The sequence below is a fragment of the Cebus imitator genome, unplaced genomic scaffold (genome assembly GCF_001604975.1).
Source record: "Cebus imitator isolate Cc_AM_T3 unplaced genomic scaffold, Cebus_imitator-1.0 Scaffold316, whole genome shotgun sequence".
In the NCBI taxonomy this organism is placed as follows: domain Eukaryota; kingdom Metazoa; phylum Chordata; class Mammalia; order Primates; family Cebidae; genus Cebus; species Cebus imitator.
The window spans coordinates 99,155-111,901 of NW_016107631.1; the positions used below are offsets into that span (position 1 = coordinate 99,155).

The window sequence follows — 12,747 nt, forward strand, 5'->3', positions numbered from 1 at the left end:
TCAGTTGTCCAGAATTCAGAGTGGCTGCCAGGATGTCCTGGACATGACTATGCCTGTGCTGCTTCAGGGTGCTTATTACAAGGACACATACGAAGGGAAGGGAAGACACCCAAGAAAACATTTTCCAGGTACATGATCAGGACTCATGGTGAACTGGGATGTTGGTCAGGACAAACTGGCCACTCACAAGACCCATTCTTCTTGCAATCCCCAAATCCCCATTCTGGATTCCTCCTTCTCTCCATTGCTGCTTATTCCTCTACAACCCCAGCTTTGCTTGCTCTTTCTTCTCCCCTCCTGTCTCGAAGCAGGGACTCCACCTGGCTCAGTGCATGAAGATCTAATATGCAGCACCACATTTGGGCAGAGTCCTCATGCTGCGTCAACTCGTTGGTCACTGGCCTCATGTCCAGCATTTAAATGGAAGTCTTTGGGTGAATTTCTCATTTCTGCACCATCCATCAGCCAGGAAAGTCAGGCCACAAGGCACAAAGCTCTCAGTGTACCTCAGAGTTCCTTACTCAGAACGTTGCTAGGGGCCTGGCAGACACTTGGAACCTCCTGAACTGCTCCCCAGGTCAATCATTTCAAACTCATGCTTAGGGCATATGATCTAAGTAAGAGTGCTTTATATAATCTGTAAATCATTTATTTGAAAAGTCTTACAAAAGACTAAAAGCCAAAATCACAGGTAGTCCCACACTTTAAATCCCATTTATTTAATGGAATAAAATCATACAAAATCAGGACTTACCCCAGAAAATCTGGGATATATGATGGCTGCTGGCATGGTAGGAAGAACAATGGAGTCCAAACAGTTGAGTTCCAGACTTGCTTGCCGTGTGACCAAGGACAAATCCTTTGCCTGCTCTGGGCCTCGGTTTCCTTATGTGTGCTAATGAGACGTTTTTACCTGATGGCATTCAATTTAGCTGGCATATGGTTCTGTGGCTCTGGGCCAATCAGAGATTCCCAGATTTGACCCTTTCTCAGCGAGTATGACCAGAATTTAAGTCTACATTCTAGTCAGCACAAGGAAGTCCAATTGTGAGGTTTTAGTGGCCCACAAGGTTCCCCTAAGGGATAGTTCCTGGCTCTGAAAATCACTTGCCATGAGAGTATGTCCATCCAGAAACTCTCCATGAGCCAGGAGGCTGCTGGGAAATCCCTTGCTACTCAGATGATCCCAGGACCCAAACACAATTCAGGGCCCAGAGTCTCCGATGGAGTCTTTTCCAGATTCTCCCAGGCTCACAGCTGGTCAGGAAGTCAGGAGGGAGCTCTTCTCCAAGGTGGGGTTGGCACAGGCTTGGAGAGAGAAGGTGCTTGTAGGGGCCCACCATGCCCTGCTGCCCTCAGCACTCCACCCACTCCCCCATGAGGGCACCAAGTCCTGGCAGGAGACCGGCCCCGCAGTCCCAAAGCTGTTTGTCCAGCTGTCCTCACATCCCCAGACCACAGGACTTTTATGTATCTTGGCCTGGAGAATGTTGTCAGGCATCTGGACACCCACTGGGTCCCAGCCCAGAATCAACACAGGGTGGGAGGGGGAAAGCTGGGCTGAGTCACATCCCTTTCTGGGCCTCCACTTTTCTCTTTTGTACATATGAGCCCAGATAATTTCCAAAACCCTTTGGGCTGGGCAGTCTACATCTCCACAGCAGCAATTAAGAACTCAGCTCTGAAGTTAGACAGAATAGATTTGAGCCAGTCTAACACTTCAGGGATCTCAGGGTCCTGATGAGTGATAAATACCCTCCCAACTTAATAAACAAGGTGTAGTTCGCATAAACTGCACAACAGTAACAGGTCATCTCGACTTTTAACAAGAGAAGTTAAACATCAAACTACATCCCTTCAATAGCAAGACTTGAAGAGTTCTGCCAGAAGAATTGAGAAAAATCCCCTCTTCTCATGACCCTTGGCATCAGCTCATTTGCATAGGGCCTGGGGTGCTTCCTGTAAAACAATGGAACCCTAATCATCCATTGTGTCTAGATACATGCCAACAGAATGACAAAGCTAGGTGGAGGGGCAGTCAGCAGGAGCCAGGTTACCCAGAGGGACAATCAGAGACCCAAAATGGAAACACACATAAAAGGCAAGGAAGAGTCCAGCATGCAGCCAAGCCCAAGAGTCAAGCTAGGATATCGTGGAGAAGAGCGTCACAGCAGACACAGCAAGATCAGGGTCCTGATTCAGCCACCCCAGTGGTGAAAGTGGCTGGGTAGGCCCTGGCTGGGAAAGAGCTTCAGGCCTTTGGAGGCCAGGCTATCCAGCTGTCCTCCAGCAGAACAAGGAGCAGGAGAATTTCTCTTCCTCACCTTTCAGAACACTTTCTTCACTCAAATGAGATCCTGGGGGTTCTTGGAAATATTTTCATAGGAGCCGTCTTTCCTTGGCCAAGCAGGTATAGGATTAAATATTATACGCACAACATGTTTTAAGGTAGCATTTCTCAACTTCAGCACCACTGACATTTGGGGGTCTAGATAATTCTTCGTGGAGAGGGCCTGTCCTGTGCATTGCAGGATATTCAGCAGCATCCCTAGCCTCTACCCACTAAAACCCAGTAGCACCACCACCACCCCAAGTCGTGACACACAACCAAAGCTATCTCCAGACATGGCCAAATGTCCCCTGGGGGCAAAATCACGGCCAATCAAAAATCACTGTTCTTAGGATAAAATGTACTTAGGCGCAATTTCTTTCTAAAATCAATGTGATCATCTCACCTTTTCACCAGAAACAAATAAGAAGAGCCTGTAACCACTGAAAAAAATTAGAGAGAATCTGAGCTACTTTAAGCTTCTTACCTATATTAGTTCATTTAATGCTACAAAAACTCAAGGTAGCAAACATAGTTATTATCTCTATCTTGCAAATGAGGACACTGAGGTCCAGAGGATTTTAGTCATTTGCCCCTGGTTACACAGCCAGTAAATGTGAAATGAGGGTGTAGGTCCAAGTAGACTGACTCTAGAGTCCAGTTTTAAATAATATTAACTGCATAAATTAATAACAAGAAGTTGCCACCTTCTCGTTCTCAGTGCCCCCAATCTGGGATCCAACCAACTGGATCCTACGGAAACCCATCCAATCAGAGCTCGACACTTTCCTGGTCATATGTGACTCAGGAGCCAACACTCTGTTGGAGGAATTCACGTGACTATTTTAGAGTTGTGGCTAAAAATACAGTAGTTCATGCTCATTGTTATAAAAAATAATAATAATAACACTATGGCTGGGCACAGTGGGTCATTCCTGTAATCCCAGCAATTTGGAAGGCAGAGGCAGGAGTTGCTTGAGCCCAGGAGTTCAATATCAGCCTGGGCAACATAGCAAAACCTACAAAAAAATGTGTGTGTGTGTGTGTTTGTGTGTGTGTGCTGCTGTGCACATGCAGTCCCAGCTACTCAGGAGGCTGAACTAGGAAGATCATCTGAGCCCAGGGAGGTCAAGGCTACAGTGTACCAAGATTGTTCCACTGCAATACTCCAGCCTGAGTAACAGAGTAAGACCCTATCTCAAAAATAAATAAAGAGGCTGGGTGTGGTGGCTCACACCTGTAATTGAAACACTTTGGGAAGCCGAGGCAGGCAGATCACCTGAGGTCAGGAGTTCAAGACCAGCCTGGCCAACATGGTGAAACCCCATGTCTACTAAAAATACAAAAATTAGCCGGGCATAGTAGCACATGCCCGTAATCCCAGCCACTTGGGAGGCTGAGGGAAGAGAACTGCTTGAACCTGAGAGGTGTAGGTTGCAGGGAGCTGAGACTGCACCACTGCACTCCAGCCCGGGCAACAGAGTAAGACTGTGTCTCAAAAAAAAATTTAAAAATTAAAAGAAAGAATAGCACTATGAACAGAAGACAATATGACTAAGGGAAAAATCTGACCAATGATCAGCAAGAAGGTGGAAGCTGAGACACCCTACGCTGTGTATGACGTTGGTCTTGGGTCCCACTCCAAGAGCAGCCTCTGACCTCTGTTGTTTCTTCCAATTAAATAAGGCCATGGTCCTATAAGATATGAGCTGTCCCCATAAGAACAAAGACTGGGGTTGTCACATTTAGCAAATAAGGATACGGGGTGCCCAGTCAAATTTGCATTTCAGATCAATGAAGAATTTTTTAGTGTAAGTATGTCCCGTGCAATATTAGAGACCAACTTTTTAAAACTCTTCACTGGGGGCCAGGCACCCTCTGCCCAGCCCACCGAGCCCAGTGTATAGTGCAGATAAAGGTGCGGATGCTGCTGGCCTTGAAAAAAAAAACTCTCCATTGATCTAAAATGCAAATTTGACTGGGCACCCTGTAATTTCCCTGGTAACCCTTCCCAAAGGCAGACTATTTGGATCTCATCCACTAACAAGGGCAGAAACTCCTCAAGAGGCCACTGCACTTCCCAGAGCCCAGTCTTGTTCCTAAAAGGAAGACAAATAAATCCAATAGATCCCACTCTGGCCCCTCCTGCCCCCAGATGCCCAGATGCTCCCCCCCAATACATCCCTCTCCCAATTCCTACTTCAGTCCACCCTCTCCTGCCCTTTATAACCACTTGGAGAAATTCCACTGACACAAGGAATCCTTGGAGGGTTAATCCTTCTGATACCAAGTCACACTTTAACTCATTCCTTCCAGGCCAAGGATTAAAAACTGCCCATGCAAGGGTCAGGCCTCCAGCAGACCCTGAAAGCTGAGCTGTCCTGACCCCCCAAGTGAGGAGAAGCTGCACGGGAAAAGGGAGGGACAGATCAGGGAGACCAGGGAAGAAGGAGGAGCAGCCAAGGAGGCTGCTGTCCCCCCACAGAGCAGCTCGGACTCAGCTCCGGGAGCAACCCAGCTGCGGAAGCAACGGCAGCGCTGCTCCTCCAGTGAAGGACGGCAGGCAGACAGACAGACAGAGGTCCTGGGACTTGAGGGCCTCAGCCCCCAGCCGCTGGGCTGGGCCTGACCCGATGGCCTTTAATGACCTCCTTCAGCAGGTGGGGGGTGTCGGCCGCTTCCAGCAGATCCAGGTCACCCTGGTGGTCCTCCCCATGCTTCTGATGGCTTCTCACAACACCCTGCAGAACTTCACCGCCGCCATCCCCACCCACCACTGCCGCCCGCCTGCCCACGCCAACCTCAGCAAGAATGGGGGGCTGGAGGCCTGGCTGCCCCAGGACAGGAAGGGGCAGCCTGAATCCTGCCTCCGCTTCACCTCCCCACAGTGGGGGCCACCGTTTCCCAATGGCACAGAAGCCAATGGCACGGGGGCCACAGAGCCCTGCACCGATGGATGGATCTATGACAACAGCACCTTCCCATCTACCATCGTGACTGAGGTGAGGACTCGGGGCTCCCCCTCCAGGGGCCAAGATGGGAAGATGGGAGCCTTTGTTTAAAAAAAATGTACCTGGAGAAGTTAACTGCTGAGTTTTTTTAACTGCTGAGTCGAAAAGAAAAACGCTCTCAGCTCTCAGGATCAGGGAGGAAAAGGGCAAAGTGCCAGAGGAACAGGGTGACATGAACCCGAGAGGACCAGCCTGAAGGAGGAGAAGGGGATCCTCTGAAACCAGGCTCATCTCTGCCTGACCCTTGCTCCTCTCCCCACAGTGGGACCTCGTGTGCTCTCACAGGGCCTTACGCCAGCTGGCCCAGTCCTTGTACATGGTGGGGGTGCTGCTCGGAGCCATGGTGTTCGGCTATCTTGCAGACAGGTCGGTCCTGGGTAGGGTCAAGGGGCTGGACTGGGATTAGGGGTCAACTAGGCTCATGGGGTCCAGGTGGGAGCTTGGCATTGCCAGTCAGGGCTGGTTTGAGGATCTACAGCACCAGCCTCATAATATTTGAGAGGTCCTCAAAGGCCCACAGCTCACGCCTCGTCCAGGGTGAGCTCTCCTCTCCTGGCTCAGCCTGGCCCCGTCAGTCTCCAGGGGCCTGCTGCAGGTCTCCCCTCCTCCCACAGGCTAGGCCGCCGGAAGGTACTGATCTTGAACTACCTGCAGACAGCTGTATCAGGGACCTGCGCGGCCTTCGCACCCAACTTCCCCATCTACTGTGCCTTCCGGCTCCTCTCCGGCATGTCTCTGGCTGGCATCACCCTCAACTGCATGACACTGAGTGAGAGATGCTTACCTGCCCACCCCCGTCTGGCCACCCAGCCCAGCAACCCCTTTCCAGCCTCCCCTCCCAGCCTGCCCCTCCTGAGCCCTGCCTGCCCTCCAGCCTCTCTCTTGGGTCTCACCTTCCTGCTGATGGAACAACCTTTTTCTCAGGCTCATGCCACCCTGACCCCTCATTTAGAAACAGGATTGCGAACTCCATTGTTAGAGCCAGCAGATCAAGTAAGAGACCACGCAGGCCAGGTACAGAAGGCATTAGGGAATGGTGAGAACTGTATTCAAAGGAGAGACACATTCATCCAGAGACACCACAGGCACGCAGCTGGAGATGCCTAGGGCATTCCAGCCAGGAGATCCTAGGGCTGTCATATATTCCCCCCTTCTCTTGGATTAATGTAAAATATCCCAGATTTTTTAATGTTTGCAATTAACTCTAACATTAAACATACGGTGAGGGAGCATCATGTAGACAAGATACATCTGTGGACTGAGCGTGGTCTCCCCATGGGCCATCCATGTGCATCCTCTGAGAGATCACTCCCCCCTACCCATGTTTCTCAGATGAGGAACCCGAGGCCGAGAAGAAAGGAAAGGATTTACCCAAGGTCATTCCTCAAGCACAGAAGGGAATCCAAGGATTTGGGATTCTCTGGACTAAAGGAATTAACCAAGACTGGGCTAGGGCCTGGGCGAGACACCTAAGAAACCCACCCCTAAGTCCAGCCTAAGTATCCAAGTCCCTGTCCCAGCAGCTGAATGGGGAGCCCACCAGGACAGGAGGTAGGCCTTTCCAGACCACACCAGAGAGGTGGTCCCACTCCTACCTCAAGACTCCAGGATGGAGAAAAGCCACTGCCTCCTCCAAGCTGCTCTAGCCAGTGAGAGTAGAATCCAGCCCATGGCTGAGGAAGACCAGAGGGGTGGTTGCTGTTGAAGATAGACCAAGTTGTCAGAAGTGCTCTGAAGGGAGAAGGAACTCTAGCCAGGAGAGCAGGTTGAGGAGGAACGAAAAAAAGAAAACCATCAAGAGTGTGGAGGGGGCAGTTCCCGGGTATTCTGAAGCCAGCTCCCCATCCATACCTCCACTGAAAGCCCCCCACTCCCATCACCCTGGCCTCAACTTACCTGATGCATTTTCCACTGAGCCTTGGGACAGGCCACGGTTTGGATGGAGGGAGGGGTCTTTACTAGCCCAGCAGCCCAGGTAGTTGCACCATCCTGTCCTAACCCTCTTTCCAGATGTGGAGTGGATGCCCATCCACACACGGGCCTGCGTGGGCACCTTGAATGGCTATGTCTACAGCCTGGGCCAGTTCCTCCTGGCCGGAGTGGCCTATGCTGTGCCCCACTGGCGCCACCTGCAGCTGCTGGTTTCTGTGCCCTTTTTTGCCTTCTTCATCTACTCCTGGTGCGTGGGGCCTAGGGATGGAGGTGGTTGCCACAGGAGCCCAGAGGGCTGCAAGGGACAGGACCTCTCCCAGAGCTCAGCACACATCCCATCCCACAAATTTAGAGAAGTCAAACCCAGTCCAATGCCTCTGTGTGACAGATAGGGAAACCAAGGCTGTGGGGAGAAGGCTCTGCCCCAGGATATCCAATTATATTGGATATCCCCCACTCAGTTCTCCAATCTGCCTGCTCTGCTCCCCTTCCCAGCAACCAAGAGCTGAGCTTCTGGATTGGGGAATATGTTATTACCAAGCTGGTCACTGCCTCGTGGTCCTAGAGAGAGGGATTTGACAAGGACCCTGGGTTCCCAACCTTAAATAAAATCCCATCACAGGCCCCTGGAAAGCCCCCTACCCAGCTAACTGAAACTGAAGCCATGCCAACACCCACTCCCACCCCTGCTCCCAGGTTCTTCATCGAGTCGGCCCGCTGGCACTCCTCCTCCGGAAGGCTGGACCTCACCTTGAGGACCCTGCAGAGAGTCGCCCGGATCAATGGGAAGTGGGAAGAAGGAGCCAAGCTGAGTATGGAGGTGAGATCCCTGGAGACCTCCCATGATAACCTCCCAGGGCTTCACCCCCAAGCCCCAAACCCAGGACACAGGGCCCAGGGAGCTTCTCTGAATAAGGGATTAGGTTGGGAGGAGCTTCTTGGGAGGATCCTGGGCCCTGAGCTCTGCCGGTCCCAGCAGGTGCTCCGGGCCAGTCTGCAGAAGGAGCTGACCATGGGCAAAGGCCAGGCATCGGCCATGGAGCTGCTGCGGTGCCCCACCCTCCGCCATCTCTTCCTCTACCTCTCCATGCTGTGGTAGGCCCAGAAAGACAGACAGACTGAGACAAAAGGCTGGCTGGGGAGGGAGCAGACACAGTGGGTGGAAGAAGCCAGACAGGAGGGCAGGAAGGGCAGCAGACCAGCTGTGAGAGCTGGTAACCCCAAACTAGGGATCATCCTTAGGAACCAGACACCCCTCAGCCTCAACTCAGTCCCAGCCTCTATCCTGGACACCAATCTCCCCATCTTGTCCCTTCACTAGCCCTGTTCCAATGTGTAGACACCTTATGAGGACAAGTGGGCTTCAGAGTCAATAGACTTGCATCATGAAAGCAGAGAGCAGTCTGGCTTGCAAAATATTCACAGATTTTACTGGCCTGATGGTGCCTGTCAGAAACACAGGCATGGGCAACAAGATGACTAAAACTCATCTCCAAAGAACACTTTGGCCAAGGCCAAAGAAGCTGCCTTTCCCTTTGCAACACACCCCATTATCCTTCCTTCCCACCACCATGGCAGTCCCATGACAGTTAAGGGAAACATGCTCAGAAGGAACAATTCTGCCAATGAATTATTTGCTTCCAATTTGGGATTTATTCTCAGTCATAGGTTCTAGCCAGTAATCTAAGCTTCATTTTGTGGGCTCTTCACATCCGAAAAAGCACAACACTCATCCCAGGACCATGGACAGGTCCCAGAAGGCTCTATACTCTCCCAGCTGCCTTGGCCCATAAGACGGCTTAGATATCCACCTGCCCTCCCTCAGCCCAGCATCAATTGATAAGATGAGAACCAAACCTATGTAAATCCTACACAGCAACTAAGTGAAAATCCCCAAATTAATTATGACTGTAGTTATCAGAAGATTGGGAAATTTGGAGTATTAGAGGACTACCTCAATACTCCAAATGGTGATGCAGTTTAATTATGTGATTAAATGTCTAAAGAAATATTAGCCAAGGCACATTCCAGCTCCTTAAGCAGGGTATCCACAGCAGCTCCCCGCTATTTTGAAAGAGCACCCCACTTTAAGCCTCGCTAACAAACTCTATACCCTTCTCTTCTCTCCACTAGGTTTGCCACTAGCTTTGCATACTATGGGCTGGTCATGGACCTGCAGGGCTTTGGAGTCAGCATCTACCTAATCCAGGTGATCTTTGGTGCTGTGGACCTGCCTGCCAAGCTTGTGGGCTTCCTTGTCATCAACTCCCTGGGTCGCCGGCCTGCCCAGATGGCCGCACTGCTGCTGGCGGGCATCTGCATCCTGCTCAATGGGGTGGTACCCCAGGGTGAGCACCCACGAGCACCTTGGCCCCTTCTCCTCAGCCCCATCCCCACACATAAACCAACCTCTCAGAAGGGAGGGGACCAATTCCTCCTAGCCTCCACTCCCAAGCTCCTGGTATCCCCCCTTCTTTCTCTCTAGACCAGTCCATTATCCGAACCTCTCTTGCTGTGCTGGGGAAGGGCTGCCTGGCTGCCTCCTTCAACTGCATCTTCCTGTACACTGGGGAATTGTATCCCACAATGAGCCGGTGAGTGGGAACATAATGGGAGAATGACAGTCTTTTCTTGGGAAAAGACATTCTCCTGTGCACAGGTCAGACCCCAGAACTAAATCAAGTATATCCCAGCCCAAAGGCCCCTCTCAACACTCATCAGTGCAAAGCACAAGTAGCTACTCAGTTCACACCTCATGGCCTAGCTAACACAGGTGTTACTGTCTCTAAGCCCTTACCAGACCCTAGAAGATCTCAAAAGTAGCCACCAACTGGGGAGGGGTAAGGAACCAAGAAGACACATCTCAGAGGCAAAAAATTGGAGTCCTCCCTTAATCTCCAAAATACAAATTAGAACGTGCCACCAAGTCTAAATTCCATCTGTAAGCCAAGCAATACATCTGAAAGCAAAGACCACAAACATGAAAGCAATTTCCTATCCCAGGAATCACTCCTGATGATATCCCAGCAGTAGGAATAAACATAGCATTGCATTTTTGAGTGCAAAGATAGGGGGTGGTATTTTTGCATTAAGAAACAAGAATGGGATGCAAAATTCACATGAGATGTCAAAGATATGTCAGGCTTCCCTAGGTTACTTGGAGTGGGCCTGCAAGGTCTGCAGAGTGGAACCCTGATGATCATGGTCCTGTGCCCTTACCAGATCTCAGATGAAAGAGCAATAATCCAAAGCACTCACTATGTACCAGGTAGTGTCTTCAACTTTTCACAAATATTAATTCATTTAATCTGCATAACAAGCCATTGTGGTAGGTACTATCATTATTCCCACTTACAAACGTGAAAGCGGAGGCAAACAGAGGTTAAGTGACTTCTCCAAGATCACAGAGCTAACAAATGGTAAAGCATGAATGTGAACCCCAAGCCGTTTGTCTCCTGAGTCAATGTTTTTAGCCTCTTCTCTCATGAAGAATATTCTTTTTCTTTTTCTTTTTTTTTTTTTTAAGACGGGGTTTCACCATGTTGGTCAAGCTGGTCTTGAACTCCCAACCTCAGGTGATCCGCCCACCTTGGCCTCCAACGTGCTTGGATTACAGGTGTGAGCCACCACGCCCGGCCAAGAATATTCTTAACATGCAGATTCCAGCTCCCTCTCCCTAGGGATTCTAATCCAATAGGTGTGTGTTGGTTTATTGCAACTGTAACTCACAATTCCTTCAGATGATCTGAGAACCATAGGTGTAACACAACTGTCTCATTTGACAGCTACAGAAACTGAAGCCCAGAGAGGGAAAGGGGCTTGCCCAAAGTCACACAGAAAATTAAGGGCAGAAGCAAAATTCAATCTTTAGTCTCCTTATTCTCTGGCCAGAGCCCTTTCCAGCTTCTCTTTTTAAAAAGATCATCAACAGCTGTGGTGTGGGGGGACCATTTGAGCCCAGGAGTTTAAGACCAGCCCTGGCAACATAGAGACCCTATCTCTAACCAAAAAAAAAAAAAAAAAAAAATTGGTTTGCTTGCTAATCAAATGGGGAACAGAGGAGGTACTGGGAGTGTCCTGGGGGCTGGGCCTGAGCTGCCACCTCCAAATGGGACTAGCACCTGGGCATTCATGCCAGAACTCTAACCAACACCCACCCGCTGTGGGCCCTGCAGGCAGACAGGCTTGGGAATGGGCAGTACCATGGCCCGAGTGGGCAGCATCGTGAGCCCACTGGTGAGCATGACTGCTGAGCTCTACCCATCCGTGCCTCTCTTCATCTATGGTGCTGTTCCCGTGGTCGCCAGCGCCGTCACTGTCCTCCTGCCAGAGACCCTAGGCCAGCCACTGCCGGACACAATGCATGACCTGGAGAACAGGTGGGACCCCGTCCAGAAAGGAGCAGGGATATAACCCAGGTCATATATTCAGGGTGAGGTGGCATTGAGACTCAGGCCCTGGCTTCCTCTTCTGGTGCAAAGCTCTATGTCCCTTTGTCCCCAATTGCCTGAGCTTCTCCTAGAATCCTTCCTGGGGATCCCAGCTCCAGGGAGCAGTAGGTTTTTGGGGCAGAGAGCAGGTGGCTAGGCACAGCTGAATGGAGACCCCCTGGGAGCTCCCAACTCCCGGCCCTGGCCTAGAGGCCACACACCCAGAGTGCCACTCTTCTTCTCCCCTGCAGGAAAGGGAAACAGAGACGACAGCAACAAGAGCACCAGAAGTATATGGTCCCACTGCAGGCCTCAGCACAAGAGAAGAATGGACTCTGAGGACTGAGAAGGGGCCTTACAGAACCCTAAAGGGAGAGAGGGTCCTACAGGTCTCGGGCTACCCACACGAGGAAGAAGAGGAAATGGTGACCCAAGTGTGGGGGCTGTGGTTCAGGAAAACACCTTCCCAGGGTTCCCCCACCCTTTAAAAACCCCACCAAAACTACATCATTAAAAGGTTTGACTGCATACCATCTCCCTGTGTCTCTCTTGTCTCAAAAGGAATAAATGGAATGGCCACTCCACTTTAGCCAGCTTCCAGCCCAAGAGACCGTACAGTCTGCTCCCACCCACTCCACCGCCAGGATTATCCCAGAGAATTAGAAAAGACTCTGGCCTTTGCCCCTCTCTACCCTTCCTTTCCTCCCTCTTCCCTCCCCGGTCCTCTAACCTATTCAAATATTTCTGTGAGTTTTAGTTAACTATCTAACGCTCCTCCCTTTCCTGTAAACTGACAAGGGCTGAAATGACTGGCTGAAATGAAAGCAACCAATCAGAGGCTTTGTTTTAAGCTCCTTCCCTTCTGTGAGAGCAGATGGGAACCTCTGACAGCAAAGGAGAAGAAAAAGGACAACAGCTGGCCAGGTGTGCTGGCTCATATCTGTAATCCCAGCATGTTGGAAGGCTGAGGTGGGTGGATCATTTGAGCCCAGTAGTTCAAGACCAGCCTGGGCAGCATATCAACACCCTGTCTCTATTTAAAAAA

General features: G+C 50.7%; 1 protein-coding gene across 1 annotated transcript; it reads left to right on the top strand.

The window, feature by feature from the left end:
• Positions 1–4,635: 4,635 nt before the first annotated feature.
• On the top strand, positions 4,636–12,235 carry SLC22A6 (solute carrier family 22 member 6). Its single transcript, XM_017503805.2, has 10 exons — positions 4,636–5,331; positions 5,603–5,706; positions 5,955–6,109; positions 7,351–7,519; positions 7,969–8,092; positions 8,252–8,367; positions 9,406–9,620; positions 9,758–9,866; positions 11,448–11,651; positions 11,954–12,235. The coding sequence occupies exons 1-10, from the start codon at positions 4,963–4,965 to the stop codon at positions 12,039–12,041; spliced, it is 1,653 nt and encodes a 550-aa protein (XP_017359294.1). The 5' UTR covers positions 4,636–4,962; the 3' UTR covers positions 12,042–12,235.
• Positions 12,236–12,747: the final 512 nt, after the last annotated feature.

Coding starts and splice junctions, on each gene's coding strand:
- SLC22A6 (XM_017503805.2), top strand. CDS start 4,963: ATGGCCTTTAATGACCTCCTTCAGCAGGTGGGGGGTGTCGGCCGCTTC. Junction 9,621..9,757: donor CAATGGGGTGGTACCCCAGG/GTGAGCACCCAC, acceptor CTTTCTCTCTAG/ACCAGTCCATTATCCGAACC. Junction 11,652..11,953: donor ATGCATGACCTGGAGAACAG/GTGGGACCCCGT, acceptor TCTCCCCTGCAG/GAAAGGGAAACAGAGACGAC.